The 21201-nt window shown below is 39.5% G+C and overlaps 1 protein-coding gene across 2 annotated transcripts in view; it reads left to right on the forward strand.

The window, feature by feature from the left end:
- Galnt3 (polypeptide N-acetylgalactosaminyltransferase 3) overlaps window positions 1–14804 on the forward strand; it is a 31004-nt gene extending 16200 nt beyond the window's left edge. The window contains exons 4-11 of one of the 2 annotated variants that reach the window (XM_028769212.1): window positions 93–242; window positions 1937–2171; window positions 2819–2936; window positions 4401–4601; window positions 6888–7019; window positions 7178–7279; window positions 12850–13002; window positions 13936–14804. In XM_028769212.1, coding sequence (XP_028625045.1) covers window positions 93–242; window positions 1937–2171; window positions 2819–2936; window positions 4401–4601; window positions 6888–7019; window positions 7178–7279; window positions 12850–13002; window positions 13936–14058 — 1214 coding nt within the window. In that variant the 3' untranslated portion in view covers window positions 14059–14804. The remainder of the gene's footprint in view (window positions 1–92; window positions 243–1936; window positions 2172–2818; window positions 2937–4400; window positions 4602–6887; window positions 7020–7177; window positions 7280–12849; window positions 13003–13935) is intronic. The other variant, XM_028769213.1, reaches the window with a different exon arrangement.
- Window positions 14805–21201: the final 6397 nt, after the last annotated feature.

Below are 21201 nucleotides of genomic sequence, written 5' to 3' on the forward strand. Positions count from 1 at the left end.
GATCAGTGACTGGTGATTTCCTTAGCTTTCACACGTTATATATGAAAACAAATTTCAATAAAAGCTAATTCTATTTTTTTTCTCCTTTACAGACTATTTGCATGAAAAACTAGAGGAATACATAAAACAGTTTTCTATTGTGAAAATTGTCAGGCAGCAAGAAAGGAAAGGCCTGATCACAGCGCGGTTGCTAGGGGCAGCTGTAGCAACTGCCGAGACGCTCACGTTCTTAGACGCTCACTGTAAGTGCCTGTTTACAGATGGCTTGTAACTTTCCTCCTACTCCCCTTCGTTTGAAAGTTGATTTTCTTTAGATGTCTAATTGCGTTCTCCTGAATAGCATCTTTAACTGATGACAGCCATGACAGGCCAAGCAGCTAGTGGCTCTGCATCAGAGCTTCACCTGTTGAGCTCCTGGCTCCTCTGTGTTTACAGAACTCAGCTTTCCCTGTGGGTGATTTTTGCTTATGAACCCCCTGCCCCAGATGTTCATTCTTTAAGAAAACAGAAGACAGGGAGGACTGTTTCCTTGCTGTTTTTCATTCCTATACTGTGAGGTTGAACTTTTACCTAGGAATGATCAGCACAATCATTAAATTATATTTCAATACTCCCACTTTTATTGTTCTTTGCTCCCCCTGCTGAAGAGTCGTTGAATCTCTTCTGCCCAGGAAGGAGTATCCTGCTATCTCATCCATGAAGATTGCAGTTTTGCCACTTTTGTTACACTGGGGTATTTTTCCTGTGTTTCTATTGTTTTCAGTGGCACTGTTGATAGTTTTAGAAAGGCATTTAGAGTCAGCTTGCAATGGATATGCTAGGCATTAACAAAGCACTTAGTGCCTGGAACTGTAAGCTTTGAGAGTTTTACTCTTCCTATGAATGCTGGACCTTGTCATGCCCAGCTCTTGGGTTACACTTCACCCAAAATCTGTTTGAAACATAGACTGATTATTACAGGAAGGCTTTTGTATTTTGCTGTTGTTGTGGAGAGCCATCACATCTGATATTCTTTTAATTTAGCATTTGGAAAATGAATGGAGATTGAGAGGTGTTTTTCACTGACCCAAAACTGCAGTAAGATCTGGTTTGGAATTCTTCTGCTGAACAGTGGTTCTTCTGGTCCACGACTGCCATGATTAATTTAATGAGGGTCTCACCTGTGTGATATGCAGTCTGGTTGAAGACCATGATTCTGACTTTCATGGGACTCCCTGGCTCAGGCCCACTTCCATCAGGACTATAGCAGCTTTGGATAATTTTTCTCTAGCCACTAAATTCAGAATATTCTAACTCTCTGACTCCCTTTCTCTTAAGACTCAAGAAGAGAAATTAAGATTTCAGTTACTGTGCCCTAGTTGTGGAGAGGAACACTTATTTAAATAACTTAGACTAATGTTAGGGCTAAGTGCAAAGGTTACCTTGATTCATAGCCCTCTCTTAAAGGAAAAGGATGGCAAGTGTATTAGTGTCTACTTCCCATTCTAGCAGAAAAAGGTCATTGTCTTTTAGAAGAATTTTCCTTACTTTATTATTTCTTTTTAATTTTATTCTTATCACAAGAACCCTTAAGATGTCCCTTCTTTTAGAGGTCTGTTGTACAGTATGGTGGCGATAGATAACACACACACACATACACACACACACACACACACACAGAGGAGGTGATGAGTAGAGGTTTTATTTAGCATGATCATGGTTAAATGTGTGCATACATGGGCATCAAAACAAGCTGTGCACTATAAATGCATAGTTTTTTGCCAATTACCCATATATATATATATATATATATATATATATATATATATATATATATATATTCAAGACACAGATGATCTTTTCCTTCCAGTTTCTCCATAAACTTCCATGTAATACCAAAGGGTGGGGCATCTTTGAGCATTTCCATTAACTTGACAGTAGCTTCTGCGTTGTGCAGGTGAGTGTTTCTATGGTTGGTTGGAACCTTTGCTGGCCAGAATAGCTGAGAACCACACAGCCGTGGTGAGTCCAGACATCGCATCCATAGACCTAAACACATTTGAATTCAACAAGCCTTCTCCCTACGGAAGCAACCATAACCGTGGAAATTTTGACTGGAGCCTTTCCTTTGGCTGGGAATCACTTCCTGATCATGAGAAGCAAAGAAGGAAAGACGAAACCTACCCAATTAAGTAAGACTCTTGCTCCCATGCTAACACTGACACCATAGCACCAAATGCTGCTTGCGGATATGCATCTCCACAGCAGTTGCTCATGTGATAATTCTTAATAATGGAAAGAAGTTCCCTCTATATAGATTGGAATGTACTGCTCTTCTACATGATATTACTGAGCAGCCAGTAGAACTGAGTGAATCCTCACATCTTCATAAATCTAAATCGTAGTTTTTAAAGAACATAAAGCAGGTTAAGGAGCAATACAATAATAATGGAATATGACATTTTTTTTAAATTAATGCCCTTTATTGAGATAACATTTTTTGTTCTGCTATTTCTTTTTTAAATTATTATTTATTTATTTTTACACTCTAGATTTTATTCCCCCCACCCCCATCCACCCTGTTTTGAATCCCATACCTCCAACCCACTCCCCAACCCCGATCTCCACGGTTGTCTCCACCCCCTACTACATTTTTTTTAAAGTACTTACTTTACCCGAAGCCTTAACCTTGAAGAACTTTTAACTATTCGTTACCTACATGAGATTTTAAATGTACTAACTCCTCACTTGTAATGTCAATTTGGTTTTTTTTTTTTAAATGGCTTCTTTCATCTTGTTTAATCTATATAACAAACTATGGTGATCTATTTCTTTTCAGGACCCCCACCTTTGCAGGAGGCCTTTTTTCTATATCTAAAGAATATTTTGAGCACATTGGAAGTTACGATGAAGAAATGGAAATCTGGGGAGGTGAAAATATAGAAATGTCATTCCGAGTAAGTTTATGGAGACTAAACGTAGCATGCGTGTCAAACAGTGTGAGGTGTTGTGTTCTGAGCAGCTCATACCGACTATTGCAGATGTATGCTGTCTTTATGTATTTAGTGCTTTCTATAATGTAATTGCTGGAAAATTGGCAAGTGAGGCTACGTCTGTTTAAGTTGTAACTTGATATATTTATTCATGGTTGCCAGTGTAACAAGAGGAATCAGTTAAACTCCTGTGTCCAGGCAATAACACCAATTAATGCACTTGTAGCTACTGAATCCCAGCCAAGACAAATATAATTAAGCCTAGTGCTTCAGGAAATGAGCTGATTATCAGGGGAGTCCGTATGGAAAACATTTATTTATAACTGTAAAGGACACTAGACGAAATTCTTTGCATCCTATGAGCCGTTCTCCTCCTCTTCATAATGCATGTTGTAAGTTAATAGAAACAAAACAAGGCTTTTAGTAGGCACAGTGCATGCTTAATATATTCAGTTTCATGAGTTCATTTCTGTGGCAGCCATGTCGCTCACTCTTAGTCCTTTAGATTGGAATGTAGTGGGGGAGAGAACTGGAAATCAGAAGGTTTAAGCTTTGGCTCTGACTTGCAGACTGGCAGTAGTGGCCTTAGCCTCTTCAGAACTGCTGAGGGGCAGGGGCCTTTTTAAACTCTGCTCAGCGTTTCCAGCCCCGAGCAAACACTGACTCCCAATGCAGTTTGCTGAAGTGAGCTTCTGAATGATCTGATGTGTTTAAATGAGAAAAGAAAGAGGTCTGAGCAGCTCTCTCACCTGTAGCATCTACTGTTTAGCATGGCTTTTTAGGTGTTTTACCTGCTGATGGTTGGCAGGAGAACCAATTGATAAGGCATGTTACTTATAGCTACTGAAACTGGTAGACTAATCCTAGGTAGGCACAGACTTTTTACTATGATGGGCAAATTCCTTTGAAGTTAGGATGGATTACATTTTGTCTATAATTGCTTTCTTGAATGGTTTTCTTTGATACCAAGTTGACTATCTGAGGAGTAAATAGAGTCTGGGTCCCTTTGTCCAGGATGGCTGCTTCATTTCTTTAGTAGAAAAGGGTGTCGTTTCAGCAAGTGGCCAGGAGTTTAAGGTGGAAGTGAGCTAGCTACGCTGGAGCCTTGTTTTTCCCGCATAATAGAACACTTGCATAACTATTGGCCAAAAAAGAAACTTGGAATTAGTTTTTCTGAAGGACTCAGAACTCATGATTTTGCAAACCTACTTTCTGGAGATGAGCCTTTGTTCTCTGTTTCTCGGTGCATTTACTAAAACTATTGTTTACATTCATAGAACATAAATTGAACTGGTATAGAGACTATATGACGTACCAGCAAATCTCTATCTATATTTTGTACTTATTGATATCTTAAAGGTAAACTTAGAGCAACAGTTTGTTTTTCCCAAAACACTGTCAATTGAAACAAATGTCATTAATTATCAGGTATGGCAATGTGGTGGGCAGTTGGAGATTATGCCTTGCTCTGTTGTTGGACATGTTTTTCGCAGCAAAAGCCCTCACACCTTTCCAAAAGGCACTCAGGTGATTGCTCGTAACCAAGTGCGGCTTGCAGAAGTCTGGATGGACGAATACAAGGAAATATTCTATAGGAGAAACACAGACGCAGCAAAAATCGTTAAGCAAGTAAGTGAGGGCTACGTTCTGAAATGACAGTTAAAAACTATTCCAGACTCAAAAGCCCTTTTGCTTGAATCACCTCAAGTTTAAAAAAAAAAAAAAAGGAGAAGTTTTAAAAGTACTTTTGAAGGTCAGCTTTAGAATTTTAAGCCTTCAAATAAATAACTTTGGGCCATCAAGATGGTGTAGTGGATAAAGGTTGCTTGTCACCAAGCCAGAGTTCTATCCCTGGGGCCCATACCTTGGCTTATGTATACACACTTACAGACATACACACACACACACCACCACCACCACCAATAACAATAATAATAATAACAATAATAATAAACAGTAATAGTATGCTAGTTTGCTCTCTTAAGAGGAAGATTTAAACAGCCTTATGAAATTCAAACATTTACTTTTAATGTGAATGATATTTTTGTGACTGCCTCGAAATATTATTTGACTAAGTAGGACTTCCTTTAACCATTCTCAGTTAACATGAATAACTCTTGACTAGAGATTGGAAGTGGCATTTTGAGTCAGATATGCAGATGGGGTCTTACTGTGGCTTAATAATGAACTGGAAGTAACAAAGCTCTTATTCCTCAAATCCCAACTCCCTGCTAGAGATGCATGAGGCAACCCTCACCCCTTTAAGAATGCACAAGGCGGGGTTGTTGTTCATGATGTGACTGCCAGGGTCCTGGGCTGGATTTTGGTGCCTGTTCTTTCTTTCTCCTTCCCTACCTCGAGAGAGGCCATAGACATCCTGCCAGTTTCCCAGAGGAGCTATGAAATAGGGCAATGATAAGTATGTAAGTACTAGCAGACTTAGGATGCTGTTTGCATGTGTGTTACACATACATGTACATATGTACTTGTAAAATGTGCAAATGCACATGGCGGTGCAATGTTTGCTGTCGTTTGTCAGGTGCCACCCACACTTTGTTTGTTTGGAGACAGGGTCTCTGTTTGCTCAGGGAGTAGTCTTAGGTTGTCAGACCAGGGAAGAGCTCCAAGGATCATCCTGTCTCAGTATCTCCAGCACAGGGATTAAAGCCCTTATTGCCATGTGTGGCTTTTTTATAATGTGGATTCTGAGGACTAAGCTACCATATTCAGCTCCTAAACATACAATACTCTTACTAGTGACTGTTCATAGATTCTAGTTGGCAGAATCATGAGATTTAGTGCATTAGAGCTGAGTGAGCTCCAGCAGCTTCGTCTGGGAATGATGAGTTGACTTAATAGTTTAAGCACATGTCTATAGGAAGCAGCGCTAACTTAGAGAAGGCATTTCTCGGGAGTCAGGCATCTGTGCATTGACCGTTATAGTGAAGAAAGATCTTTTACCCATTTGTTTGCTGCACAGTATCTCCCTACAAGTCAGTAGGGTGCACTGCTCCAGGTTGGAACTCTTAACTAAAGGTGACTAAGACAAGTTGAGCAAATCTGTACTAAATGCCTGAGCAGAAAGTGGGCACTAAGTAAAGCTTCTGTTCTGCTTCTCACCTATAGAGGGGCTGTGAAGTGAGCCAGCCAGTACCTGTCCCCGTGACGGACACATAAGCTAATGTCCCTAAGAGCCATTCTGTTTTACTAAAACCCCTGAGCTAGAGATACTGGAGTTGGCATAAGAAAGTCTTTTCCTTGGTTGAACTGATTGGCTCCATCACGGCTGTGCTCATCCATTTAGGTAGCCATTGCAGTTCCCCTCTAAATGTTTCCTATAAGCGGAATAGTTTTCAGTTTAATGTATTTCTAATTGTCTTCCTTGCCCTTTTGAGTAAAGGAAAATAAAATACAATTAACTGAAAATTGCCTTTTTCAACCCAGCATCCAGGTGGGAATTTTGTTAAGATTAAAACATTTAAATTAGAAAACATCCAACTGTGCAGTTTGCAATTTGACCAGAAAGAGATATTGATTTCATTGGGTCTTTGCAATGCCTATCTGCACTGTGTTTCCTCACACTTGACTATGTAGGTCATTTTAAAGGAAGGAGCCAGCATGAATTCAGAATGCTGCCACAACCAGCCATGTGCTCACAGCCTCCAGTAATAAAATGTATTACAGACTCTGGCCAGCCCTGCAAGTATGACTTTTGATTCTCTTAAACTACGGGTGAGCAGGCAGCTAGTGCACCTGCTGGTTACATGAGTGGCCTCCATTTAAAGCCCACCTTCCATCCCCATCCAGAACTTTACTTAATAACTAAGTGTAAATACAACCAGCACCCTTTGAAGTGTGTATCGGAGCCTATTTAACTGACCATTCCCTCCATCCCCCGCCCCTGTCTGTCTCTAGAAATCATTTGGTGATCTTTCAAAAAGATTCGAAATAAAGAAACGCCTTCAGTGTAAAAATTTTACATGGTACCTAAACACTATTTACCCAGAAGCATATGTACCAGACCTTAATCCTGTTATATCTGGATATGTGAGTATTTTTATGATCCTCTTTTCCCTTGATAAACTCCCTCCCATACCTTTTAATTTATTGCTTTTGAAGTTTTCCATTATCAATACCACTTCCCTAAAATTAGTTAAAATGTAGAAATTACTCAGTTTAATTTATAATTTAAATCTTTTACTTAGATTAAGAGTGTTGGCCAGCCTTTATGTCTGGATGTTGGTGAAAATAACCAGGGAGGCAAACCATTGATTCTGTACACGTGCCATGGACTCGGGGGAAATCAGGTAAGCATGGTATGGGAAGGTCTTTTTTTTCAGAGCACTTGCAGATACAGTCAGGTGCTGTGTGTTTTCAGAAGTAACGACTGAGGTAAACTGGTGTGGAGATATCCTTAAGCTACACATAGTAATATTAAAGGCATAGAGTACTTTACTATGGTTTTTACTTTGGATCAGAAAATAATCTGAAGTTACCCACTTGATCAATAGAAAGGATAATAAAAAATAGAATAATATCATTGGATTGCATGTATGCATGTGTCTATGTTTGCATGTATGTGTGTGTGTTTAATGTTTTTTTTTGTGTGTGACTGTTGATATGGAGGTTTTGTGAGCTGTCAGGTGAAGAACATATTAAATGCAATATCACCTTGCATCTAGTGTTAATGCTGACACAGTGGCATCATATGTTTGTTCAGGGGCAGAGATTGCTTCAGTACCCTGCATCCATATGCTTCTCCCCCCCATTACTGACATCATCCAAATGCTTCCCCCCCATTACTGACATCATCCAAATGCATCCCCCTCCATTACTGACATCATCCAAATGCATCCCCCCCCAATTACTGACATCATCCAAATGCATCCCCCCCATTACTGACATCATCCAAATGCATCCCACCCCAATTACTGACATCATCCAAATACTTTTCTCCCCACCCCCTCCCCATTACTTACATCTTTGTTTTTACTATTTTCCCAATTAGTGGCAAATGTGAAACGTTACTACCCGGCTTACAGGAAGTAGAAAATACTAAGTCTCTTAGGTTTCTCCACAGTTAGTTGGCATGTTTCCTGACTGACCCCTGAGTGCTAGCTCTGATGGGCTGAATCCATTTGGCTCCCAGCTCCCTTAGGAAACACCAGTATTGCAGAACCAGCATTTATAGTCAGTGACATAAGGTCTGGCTGGAGTAAGGAATCTAGGGTGCTACACAGATGTATAAACCCACATCAGAATTAGATGAGGTGCCCATGGGTTTGCCCACAAAAGATATAGCATTTTAGTCTGTACATTGAGAGGTGAGTTAAGACCCAGAGAGGTGCTTCATGGGAATGGTAATGGGATGAGAAGAATATGAGGAAGGATGTGTAAAGAACATCATTCAGAACGTTTTCCTGTTGAGGAACTGCCTGTATTTTGGTGCAGGATTTTCACCATAGTATATACTTGTACTACTTTGCATGCACTTTGATAGGACTCTGTAAGTATCTGGAAGTATTAGGAAGAAAGGATCAATTTGTCTTCTGGGCAGTCTACTTGTACACATCTTCCTATTCATTAAACTCAGCTTAATCTAGTTTCAGTCTGTTTGCATAAAATAACCAGACTGCATGGAGTATACGACAGAAGCCAGAGCTGGTGAAGGATCTTCGAACTGACAAGGAATTCTTAAATGGATGGGAGTGCTTATAATCATATATACATATACATATATACCTGCTTTAGTGTAGAGGGGAAGAGAGAGAATACATACACACATAAACATACACACACATGTCTATATAATGTATGTATGTATGTATGTATGTATGTTTATATGTGTGTATACATATATAATCTTAATTTTCCTTTCTTTCTACATAAGAACAATAGTTATATAAATAACTATATTGTTTTATAATAACAATATGCTTATTTCCTAATTTATAAATATATTACCAACAGTTGTTAATACTTAGACACTTCTTTCAAGTTCTCTCCCAAATTCTATTTATCTTAAAGTATATTATTACTACTCTTTTTGTTACAGTTTACTGTAGATGCTATCTTAAAATGTAGTGTGTATATTATTTTGTGTGGGATTTTTTTTTATATTTTCAAAGGAGATGCTGTCATAGAGAATTGTAAATTGTTTTAAAATTATCAGTGGGATAGGCTACTTTTAAGAAGTTTAGGGGGAAAATAACTCATTAAAAAGTATTTGTTTAAATATGTGACCCAACCTGTGCTACTACAGGAATTGACAGTCACTGACTTTGGGAAACTTATGTTTTTTTTTTTTTTTAATAAGAAGTGAAAAACAAGCATGTATTTTGGGTGCTAGGGACAAAAGAGTGGGCTGAGATAACGTGAGTGATGGATTCAGAGGTTAGACTCAGGTAAGAAAGGTCTGTGGGGACAGTCCTCTTAGATGGAGGTGAGCATCAGAATGAAGGCTGGAGGAGAACAGCCATGGAGCACAGGTTCACAGAGCACACAGAAGGTTGGGGTGGCCAGCGCAGAGTGCCCTGGGCAAGGAGTGAAGGAAATGAGGTCAGAGATTGTGATAAGGAACCCGGTTGTACAGAGCTCTGCAGACCTGTTAAGGAAGATGGATTTAATTCTGAATTCAACAGAAGCCATCAAGAGGTTTTTAAGCAGAAGAATAATGTCTGGTTTATATTCTCAGTTGGCTCTGGCTTCTGTCATCCTAGCACAGCTACTGATGCTATCTTTCACTTGTTAGTTTTTTTATTTTTCCCTTTCCTTCCTTCCCTCCTTTATACCCCTCTCCACTCTTCTTCAAATTTATGGCCTCTGTTTTCACTAATTATGGCATATATATATGTATATACATACATATAGCTAAATATAACCTTTTTAGTCTGTATAACGTTATTTGTATGTGTGCTTGGCACTGGACAGGCAATTGGTGTCTTTCCTGGGATAGACCACCTATCCTGCTTCCAGTCTGTAGTTCTATAGTTGTCAGTCTGCAGAGCTGAGGCCTCATAGGCTTTTCCCCTGTCCACTTTGACATGTCCATTGGTGTCATCCTTGTTCAATTAACATTTAAGCAGTGAGATTATTTTTAATTAACTTTTTATTGATTTAATTTTAATTTTTTTGTGAATTTCACATGTACCCAAGTCCCACTCACCTCCCTGACCCTTTATATACTCCCTTCACCCTTGCAACCTCCCTACCCAAAAAAAATAAAAATAAAAATAAAGCAAAACAAATCATTAAAAAAATCTTGCTGTGAAAGTTGCAGTGTGTCACACAAGTGTACCCCTTTGTCCACACTTCTTTACTTGCAAATGTTCATTGCAGTGAGTCATTGGTCTGGTTTGAGACCTCTGGCTTCTGCTACACCATCAATACTGGATCCTCAGTGGGACTCCTCTCAGATATTCTGCTGTTGCCCTGTGTCATGGAGGTCCTGTAGCTTTGGACCTGCAGGCATGGCCCTTTCATTGGCTCCAGCAGTTCATAGAGATGGGGTAGATGTTGGGTGGGCCAGCTCAAAGCCCTGGATCTGGGCTTGAATAGTAGCTGAGTTGGTCAGTCCACCAGCTTTCCTACTCCTGCACTGCCAGGCTGGGATCTCTAGCACTGCCTTGGCTAGTTCACCCCTTACTGCAAACCAGCAAGAAACAGGACCAGCTGTCCTGCTCTCATTCCCTTGGGCCTAGCTCACCTGCACCCGTGCCACCAGAGGCAGCTCTAGCTAGCCAGTCAAGGTATGGGATCTGCTGTCTCCAGCGCTGCGGCTGACAAGGAGCTGGAGTAGCTCTCCCTCTCTTCTAAGCCCTGGACCAGCTCTCCTGCCTGCTGCAGGTGGTGAGAGGAAAGTCATATTCTTTCTAATCAAGTATTTCCCTCAACTACAAATTTTAGTTCCATGAGAACTTAAACTCAGAAGTCTTGAGCATTTCTCATTTTCTAACATTTTGATCATATAATGGGGTTTCATGGCATAAAACCCTTTATAACTCTATTTCTGAAGACAAAGCAAAGTAACTTTTGTTTTGTTTTTGTATGGCTGGATTGGAGAGTATTCAGGTCTAGCGCACTACTTCCTTGCAGCCTTATGACAGCTAATACTCTGTGCATGTTCTCCTCTAGAGGTCCAGGTTCTGAGTGACGTGTCTCTCACATATTTCCATCTGCTTAATTATATACTTTGTTGTTCTTGTTCCCAACATGTTTTCTACTCTTTCTACTCCTTTCCCTCCGTGTTTCATCTTAGTGACTTTTTAATAACAGTGATGTAAACTACTGGCTAGCCTTCCTTACCATCTTTGAGTTGTAAAGGTTTATTTTAGTTTAACTTAAGTTAAACTAAAAATGATATATTTAAGTTATAACTTAGTTAGAGTTAGAATTCGGTTTCTTTCTCCTTCTGAAGCTGTTTTGTTTGTTTGCTTGCTTGTTTGTTTGTTTTACAATGCTTCTGCTTGAAAATCAGGTTATAAAATTAATTAATGTTTTACTTGCAGGAGAAGAGAAATTAAGCATGAGACCAAGCTGAGGCGCTTGGGATCAAGGCTCAGAATTCTGTTCATGTTTATGGAGTGTTTACTCTCCAGCACAGTGCCTACCTAGCACATAATAAGGGCTCGATAAATATTAGTGCTAACGGGAATTATTGCATTATTGAAAAGCAGTTCTTTTAACTCATTTTATCCTCAGACTGGCAGCATTATTAAATATTTGATTTATAATGGATGTTACTGTGGTACTGAGAAGATAGTTCAGTTAGTAAATTGCCCGCCATTGCAGTGAATATGAGTTTTATTCATTGATACAGTGCTTAGCTTTAGCTCACAGAAAATCCAACTAGCCACACATACAGTTCTGGTAGTATAGTCTGTGTTACCTCTGCTGTCCTGTGGAAGCCTTGAAAGTTACAGTTTTCCACCAAAGGAAAAAAATTGAGGAGAGATAAACAGGTAAAATGGTACTTAATGTAGCTCTTAGAGAATTACCAAAGCAGGGAAGGGTTGCAGGATGTTCCAAGCAGCAGCCTGGCCATAGAGGAAACTCTGTAGAGGTAGATTTGTGTAAAGAAGGATAGTCCTACTATAGCTGAGGCAGTGGCTGCTCTAAGCAGAAGTCCTGAACGTTGCATGTCAGGAGCATAGCCACAGTAAGCAAGAGTATTATCAGCACATCAAACCAGAGCTTTAAACAGCTAACAAACAGCTGCTGGAATTTCTGCATCACAGGGCCTAAAGGTGGCACTGCAGTATATTAAGTGATAACTGAGTCAGAGAAATGAGGCTAGAGTAGGAATGAATGAAATAACACCAGAGAAGAAACTCAGTCGAACTTGGAGACTTGTTAATTGGACGTGAAGAGAGAAAGAGATTAGTGAAGAGAGAGTAGTGGGGAGCTATGGCATACCAAGTGTTGACCGTGTGTTGGCCTTTGCTGAAAGTATTTACACCTATCAACCCATTCATTTGGTGACTTTGGTGATTTTGTGGGCATGGATCATTGGTACCCATGTCATGAGGGGGCCTTGGGGGAAACAGACTGAGAATATGCATTACAGTTTGGACATTGGTGAGAATGCTTTGACTGAGGTGAGTAAGAGAGCGAGAGAAGACGACGCCAGCTAGCTGCTTACTAGAACTTTCCAGGCTGGTTTATATAGTACACTTCTGCTAGCCTCCACCCTATCTTGTAATTTCCATTTTCTAGTTTGGAAAGGAAAGAACACTGTAGAAACTAACCACTGCTGGTAACGGAAGACCTCCGCATGAGTTTACTATGTAGGGGGTAGCTGGTTGGTTTTGATCTTGTTTTATTTTGCAGCTGGGCACATGGAGTTCCTTTGTCAATCACGACTCTCTCCTTTCCACAGTACTTTGAGTATTCTGCCCAGCGTGAAATCCGGCACAACATCCAGAAGGAGTTATGTCTTCATGCTACTCAGGATATTGTCCAGCTGAAGGCGTGTGTCTATAAAGGTCACAGGACAATCGCCCCTGGAGAACAGATATGGGAGATTCGGAAGGTGACTGGCTGCGGTTCATTCATCCATTCGCTAGCTTACTTTGAGTGGCTCTGATTGCTTTACTATGCTGTATATCAGAATTCCTTCACCTTTACCAACTCCACTATTATTACATGTCTCCCCATGTGAGAAGAGATATACCTAGGGATTAAGTACCCACGGGAACATCTAAAAGTTAAGGCCTGGCTTATGCAGGTGAAAAACTTCTATAAAGTATTAATTCACGGTTTATTCTTGACTTTTTAAAAAATTCTTTAATCCTTTTTTATAGTCCAGTCTTCATTCTCTTCCTGGTCTTCCCTTCTACCACTCCCCATTCTTGAGGGGTTTTGGGGGTTTTTTTGTTTTTGTTTGTTTGTTTGTTTGTTTGTTTTTACAATGGATTTTGAAAATTGTGGGTTTTTTTTTCCTTAAAGGGCCAAAGAGAGTGTTTTTCATATAAAATTGCTAATTATACCTTCTTCTGTTTTAGTACATTTTAGTTAATCTAGAATTGAAAGAATATAGAACAGATTGCCTGTTCTTAAAAGTGTTTAAGGTTTGGCTTGATCATTTAATTCTTATCTAAAACTAGCTTTGCGTGATAGTAGCATGCCATGAGACTGGCTTTTCTGATTTTGAAGTCAGTCGTCTGAGCACCAGTGGAACATTCCTTGTTTGAAAATGTATCTCAGGTCCTGTTCTCTATTTCACTCTTGATTTTGAAATGTCCTGCACTGACTAAATTGCAGTACCATGAATTATAGTGTTATAAATAAAGGCCACCAGTGTATTATCAGCCTCGGTTGATCCTAGATTTAAAGTTAGAAATCAGATACACTTGTTATGCAAATCTCTTTACCTTTAATGAGACCATCAGATCGTTTTTGTATTTATCTTTTAACTGTGAGTCTTGAAACTTAATGTTTGATGTGTGTTTTCTTTCTTTCCTAGGACCAACTTCTATATAATCCATTATTTAAAATGTGCCTTTCATCAAATGGAGAGCATCCAAACTTAGTGCCATGCGACACAACAGATCTACTCCAAAAATGGATTTTTAGCCAAAATGAATAAGTGTTCCTTAAAATTAAGGAGTTGAAAAGGACATACTCTTCCTCATAAAACTGTGACTAGGCGTACACTGTAGTTGTTGAAAATTATGCAAAAGCAGCTAATTGTAACTTATTCCAAGTGCATTTTCCTTATTTATATCTTGAGATGTCTATGTAGTACCGCTGCAGAAACCCTGGGGGTTTCTGTCTGAAAGCACAGCAACTAGAATACCAAAGACGATTCTGAAATGTCCAGATGTAGAAGAGAGATGTTTACAGTATGAAGAAAATAATTTTCCTAGTAAAGTGAGGTGTGTTTGTACACTTGGGGATATGCACACCTACATTCACACACTCACAGCTTAAAATGTTTCCCCTAATTTTAGGGGCAATAGAAAAAGATTTGATACTGTATTTTTATAACTATATAAAAATGGATCAATGAAGGTCAGTCATTGGCCTTTCTGTACAAACCAGGAGATTTTTATAGATCTAGAATTTATTGTTTTAAAATCCAGGTAAACTTTTGTTGTCTTTTGTTTACTTGACTGTCAAATATTTCCTTAAACATGAAGTTGAATAAGGAGAGAACTATTTTTAACACTTAAATTTTTGGAAAATTTACAAATATTTTTTAGTCTGAAGCCCACTCCACTTGATGTACATGAGTCTTCCCCAAATGGCTTTTCTGAAGTGACTACACTGTGTTTTTCCAGAGTACTTTTTAAAAAAATAAATAAATAAACTTTATAAATTATTAGCTGTTAATAATGGTTCCTTTCTCCTTTCTAATAACCTTGTTTTCTTAGCAAAATTCACTAATCTTGAATATTTATGATACTGAATTTCAAATGCAGAAACTTAACTCTACATGTTGTATTGTGATTGATTCATTATATAGACTGTCTTTGCAATAGGCTTATCTCATCAAATTAAAAATAAGAGCCTTTTATCTACATGGAAAACACATACACACACACATACACAAACCTTTAACACTATTTCAAACCTTTGTTTCAGTTTTGTCTAATTTGGAGTAAGATATGTAATTGGTGGGAGGGGGCATCCATTTTTTTATTCTAGGTTTTAATCACCTACTGTTTGCAGAGCCCCAGATTCCTTTCAGGAAAATGTAAACTGTGACAGCAGTGTGACAACAGAAGGGAAGGTGCTGGTGGATGTGTGAACATTTAATAACGTTCTTTAGTAACCTCATACAAATATCTTTTGAGGTCACCATTTTCTCTTTAGCCATTTTACAGAGAGAGGTATTGTATGATTCCAGAAGCAAAATAGAATTTGCATGAACCTTTAAAACTAGTAGGGTCTCAGTTATACAAAAGAAAACACTTCCTAGTATTATATCTTTAATTAAAAACAGTAAAGCATCCATTAAATTTTAAAAGTTGAATTAAAAATTCCGTATTCTCCAACCAGTTACTTAGTGGATTCTTAGTTTAAGGAACATATACTGTGTTGATAACTTTGTATCAGAAGTTACAGGGGATGTAAGACTTTGCCATTCATCTGTCTGTTTAGGGTAGAGAGAAAAGTACACCCTTTTTAAACAGTATGCTACTATGTTATATTTTTATGACTAAGATGACTTCCTACATTTTAGCTTTGCTATTTCGTTAATGATAAGTGTTTCTCTATTGTAGCTAACAGTAATGTGATATGTAACAGTAAGCATACTGTATTGGCCACTTAGATGTGCAATTTCTCTTGTTCAGTTTGTTCCATTAGACTTGAGTGATCATGAGCAAAAGCTTCTCTCAACATTTATCTCTTAAAAACAATACAAAACTAAGCAATTTCCAAGTGATATTTTGTAAAGCGAACTTGAGTAAAGCATGTTTTTAGGAAATGAAACCGACATGCAGATCCTCACAAAGAGTCATATATCGATGCCTTGTGTTCTGAGTGAAGTCTCTCAGGTTGGACTGATTATGTTGGGGCCATGTAAAGCATATCCTCTGGAAAGGTTCTTATCTGATGTAGAGCAATCAGGCTGTTACTCAACTGTTAAAACAGGGATTTGATTTAGGACTGGCTTTTTGAGGGGTGTGCGGGCGTGGGGGGGATTCCCTCTTACTGTCTTGGAACAGACTTAACAGTAATTCATGGCGCTTGGCTCTCATCCACCTGAATGATTTGCCTGCACTTGAGTGTGAAATTGTGGAACTCTTGCTCAATTTGAAGCTGCCAAGGCAAATGGTCTGGTTCCTACTGAAGACCTGGCATGCTGCCTTCATTCCAGAGGACCATTCCAGAGGCCATCAGAACTGATTCCAGTATTCTGCAGTGTTCAAGGTCAGTTCCATGAACAGGCTCACTGAAAGAGTAGAAGTGCCTACTTAATTAGCCACAGGAAAAAATAAGCAATGCATTAAAACTATTTGTTGATTATGATAACCTTTGTATCCCAATATGATCACCTGCCTGTAATCCTAGCATTTGGGAGATAGAAGCAGAACGATCAGAAGTTCAAAGTCATCCTCGGCTACATAAAGAATTTAATTAATTGTGTCAAAGGAGACCCTCCTCAATAAAACAAAATGAAACATAATTGGGAACAAAACATTATTTCTGGGAATACGATGTTGAATTCTTAGGAGAAATTCAATTTTGTTGTCTTTAAGTTGTGAACTTACAATTTATTTTTAATGACAACAGAAATGCATACTGTAAGACACTGATGATACTGTGACTGGTGTGAAAGAAAGTTACACAGAGCTTTGGTAAAATGTGTTTATAGTATAAATGCAGCATATATGTGAGGGAATTATATAGAACACAGAAAGATATATGCATGCATGTTTTCAATTAAAATTGCAGATGGTTTTTAAGATGAATTTCTGTGGTGACTACTTTTCTCCAGTCATCCACCCTCAGCACAGTTGCACTGAAGAAATGATTCCCCTTCTCTTGCACACAGACACAAGGGTATGAGTTGGAAGCCCTCAAGGGTCATGTGTTGAAAAGTGTCCTCATTGAACTGTGGCATTATCAGAAGATGGGATAATTGTTCAGATGTGGGGTATGATGAGAGGAAGTGATTTTACTAGGGTTATGTGTGCCCCATAAGGATTATCGATCTCCTCAGCTCTTGTTCACTGGATGCCCTGAGGTAAGCATCTGTTGTCCAACCTGTGGTTGCTACACACACAAAGCGATGGAGCCAACACCCTCTGTCTTCTCAAGATTTTGCCACAGGGAAACATTTCAGAGCAAAGTTCCATGAGAAGCTGGTGGCTCCCTCAGCCAAAGACACAAAACAGGCTCTAAATTTTAATAACTAAATGGCATTAGTTTAATTGCCAAGGAAAATAGTCTCAATGAGGGATTGTCTACACTGGCTTGTCGTGTAGGCTTTTGTGCTAGTAACTTTTCCTGTTGCCATGATAAATCATTCTGAACAAAGGCAACAAGGGTAGCAAAGGGTTTGTTTGGTTTATCCTTCCAGATTATAATCCATCATTGAGGGAAGACTAGATGGGAACTTGGGGATAGGAACCTCAGAGGAACTCTGTTTGCTGGCCCACTCACTGCTTTGCTAAGATACCTTTCTTATACAGCACAGGCCCACCTGCCGAGGGATGTGCTACCCTCACTGGGCTCTTCCCTCCTTTGTTAATTATTAATCAAGATAATCTCTCACAGTAATGGTTTCAGGCCAGTCTGATCTGGGTAATACGTCAATTGAGACGCCCTCAGATGATTGTAGACTGAGTCAAAGTGACACCTGACTAAATAGGACAGCCTGTATCTGGTGGATTGACTTAAGTTAATTGACATAGAAAAACATAGCCCACCATGGGTGGCACCATTCTCTAGACAGAGTCCTGAACTGTAGAAGATTGGAGAAATCAAGCAAGAGAGCAAGTGAGCATGCATGCGTTCATGTCTCTGCTGTTGGCTCTGCATGTGTCGTGAGTACCTGTTTGAAGTTCCCATCTTGACTACTCCACAATGATGGACTGTAACCTGGGATTATAAGCTAAAGTAAACCCTTCTTTCTCCTAAATTGCTTTTGTAAGGGTATGTTATCACAGCAACAGAAATAAACTAGAAAAGTGGTTACAGAACTACTTACATCTAACACCACCCCCCAGCCACCATTTAAATGTAGCTTGTGATTCTGAAAGCCAGGGTTTGAGCCTATGATTCTGCATTTCCAGCATTCACAGGTGATGTCAGGGCTACTACGGAAACCACACTGAATAAATGTCTTCCTGTGGACTCTGTGTCCATGGATCTTTGAGACTACCCCCATGGCTTCCTTATTACTTCAGACATTACCAGATGTTAATCTCTGTCTGCCTCTGTTACCATCACCATGGTTTCCTGACAATCACTGCCTCCTTTTCTGTTACTGATTTTATAAACTCATTCCCTCCAAGGACCCTTTACTCTGCCAACTCTTACTCTTGTTTCATATTCAGGAAACTAATTTATATAAAAATGTATTCTTTATCTTGCCTTGAACATCTGCTAAGGATATATATCCATCTTCTAGAAAGAGAGGAGTGTTTCGTTTTTGTTTTATGCCATTCCTTTTGGTTTTATAGCCAGGCTTTGAAATAACTGCATTCTTTATTTGAATCCATGACGTTTGGATACTTCATCCTTTTCTTTCTTTGGGCTACTATTATGAATCTGTGGTCATTCATTTAACTCGTGCTATCCATCAGCTGAGTATTCTGGGTCCTGTTATTTTTTCTTTGTTTTGTTGTTTGCTTTTTCCTTTGCTTCACCCCTATTTCTTATTTATAGAAAATTTCATAGCCCATTTTTATGGCTCCAGTATCATGAATTCTCAGTGCTAGACTATCACATTCCTTTCCTTCAGCCACGTGCTTCCTTAATGCTAGTGACCATTCTTCTCTATCTCTTGAATGTTGTGGGGAATCCACCAGAGAAGATGGCTCTGACATGGGTTTAAGGCAACATAAAGTCTTCATTAGCTGGCTGGTGACTACACTGGATAGTCAGGATCCTAGTGTAGCTCTGAGCCTTTCTCAGAATGAAAGAGTAAGCCCCCCTCTCTATCTTTGTGCTTTTCTAACCATGTTCTGGTTGATGTACTTAAGTTAACAGAACAGTCAGCCAGAAGCAGAACTACAGAAGCCAAAAAGCAAGGTTAGTACAGTTAGAGGCTTTCCCAGAACTATGAACTTTGATGGATTAGGTCTTTATTTTATTTTAGAGGGTGGTCTGTGCGTGCTGAGTTGTATGGCCTGAAATGGTACTTCTACCATGGAGTTGGTTTTGCCCTGAGGTCTGGGGCCCCGTTAGGTGGAAGAAGATAGATTCTGATTACAAGCTCTCCCCTCATTCATTTATACAACTTGTTCCTCCATAACACCCAAATCATTGATCCTGCAACCTACTGCCCGTCTTCCCTTCAGTCTACAGTTTAGTCTGATTATTAATGTAAATTAATTCACTTTATTATGTTTTATGCGACAGGATCTCATTTACCACAGTCAAGCTTGGAACTTGCCGTATTGTTGAGGCTAGCCTTGAAATATTCTCTATCCCTCAAGTGCTGGGATAACGTGTATGTACAACCATGGTGCTATGTTTTTCATTCTTATACAGAGTAGTTTCAGTATTTCATTATAATTTTCTTCCCTCAACTTCCATGCCAGTTTTTCCATCATACTTAATGCAGAAATCCTAAACTCCATCAAATAGACATGCATTCCCTATTCCTGCAACCAAGTAGTCACTTCCCTTGGGTGACACTTACCTTTGTCTTGGCATTCTATGTTTCCTTTTCTCTCCAATTTCAGGAGTTTTACTTCTTTACCCTTTGGTTTACTTCCTCATTTGGATTACATCTTTTTTTTATTAATAATTTATTTTTTCTCAAATCATAATTCATTCACACAGGGGTTATAAACACAGAAAGGCAGGACATGGGGAAGGGAATGACACTGGAGTGTGGGTGTTCAGGGGGAATACAGATATCTTTCAGAACCGGGTATCGGCTGGGTGAAAGTTCAGGGGACAAGTCTCTATGATTCTTCTTATGACTCGCTTGTTCTTATCTAAGTTGGTATTGTCTGCCAAGGCTACTATTTACAAGGTCTATGACTACTCAGGCCTGTAAATTTCCATAAAAGCTGCCTGGTTACATTAGCTTATAGCCATCTGTTTCAATGTTTTTCCACTGAGACCCAAGACTTGGTGTTAGTATACATGTATGACAGGCCTATTGCTGATTTTAGGCCTATGGCTGATTTTAGGCCTACAGTGTGTAAGCAGGGCTGCCCCTGACATCTCCTCCCTTCTCTAAGTATAGAAGGGCTGTGGCAATTCTAAACTTGCGAAGGCAGGGATAGAGGCCTGACCTCCAGTACTTGAAGGGGACCTTGTAATGGCTCCGGTCCCCCTGTCATTGTCCAGTGAGGCATGAGGGCAATATCCATCCCGATGTCTTTTTCCTGGAGAGGGGATACTTTTGACATCAACCCCTATGCAGTCAGGCTTGTCCCTCAGGGAACCCAGAGAGATATTTTTAACTTTTATTTATATTCCCTTGCAGTGCTTAGCCTCGCAGCCTAAGCAAGAATTCAGATCGACTGTCAGAGGGGGTTCTGGGTGGCCCCTCTCTGCTTGGTCTGGGGGCAGAAGTCCCCCCTTTTAGGTTGGGTGGAGACGAGTTTTGGGAACACCCTGTATAAAGTAACAACCTCATCTTGAGTCTCGTGGTCCTCCATAGCTAATTTATCATAATGTACCTGAGTAGGTTTTGCACCAAATTATTTATCTGTTGTATCACAGAGTTAGTCCGCCTATTTGAGGGCCAGGGACCAGCAGAAAAAAGCAAAAAGAACCCAAATAATGGTCCCAAGATGGGAGGAAATAGGGTTGACAACCTTGGAGAGGCTGAAAACCAATTCTTGTACCAGCCTTCATCCGTCTCTTACTCTCTCTGATTTTTCTAGTGGCCTTCACTGACCTATTTCATGCTCTCTTTAACCCTCCTTGTCTTGTCTATGTAAAGGCAACATTCTTCTTTAAGGGCTGTACACATTCAAGAGCTGTACACAGCCGTTTCTATTGTAATAGAGTAAATCAAGTCCAATAAGGACCTTTGCGATTTTAGGAGTTCTCTTCAGACCTTGAAACAAGGGATTTCTTCAGATTAGTGATG

The sequence above is a fragment of the Grammomys surdaster genome, unplaced genomic scaffold, assembly GCF_004785775.1.
Source record: "Grammomys surdaster isolate TR1022 unplaced genomic scaffold, NIH_TR_1.0 191, whole genome shotgun sequence".
Classification (NCBI taxonomy): domain Eukaryota; kingdom Metazoa; phylum Chordata; class Mammalia; order Rodentia; family Muridae; genus Grammomys; species Grammomys surdaster.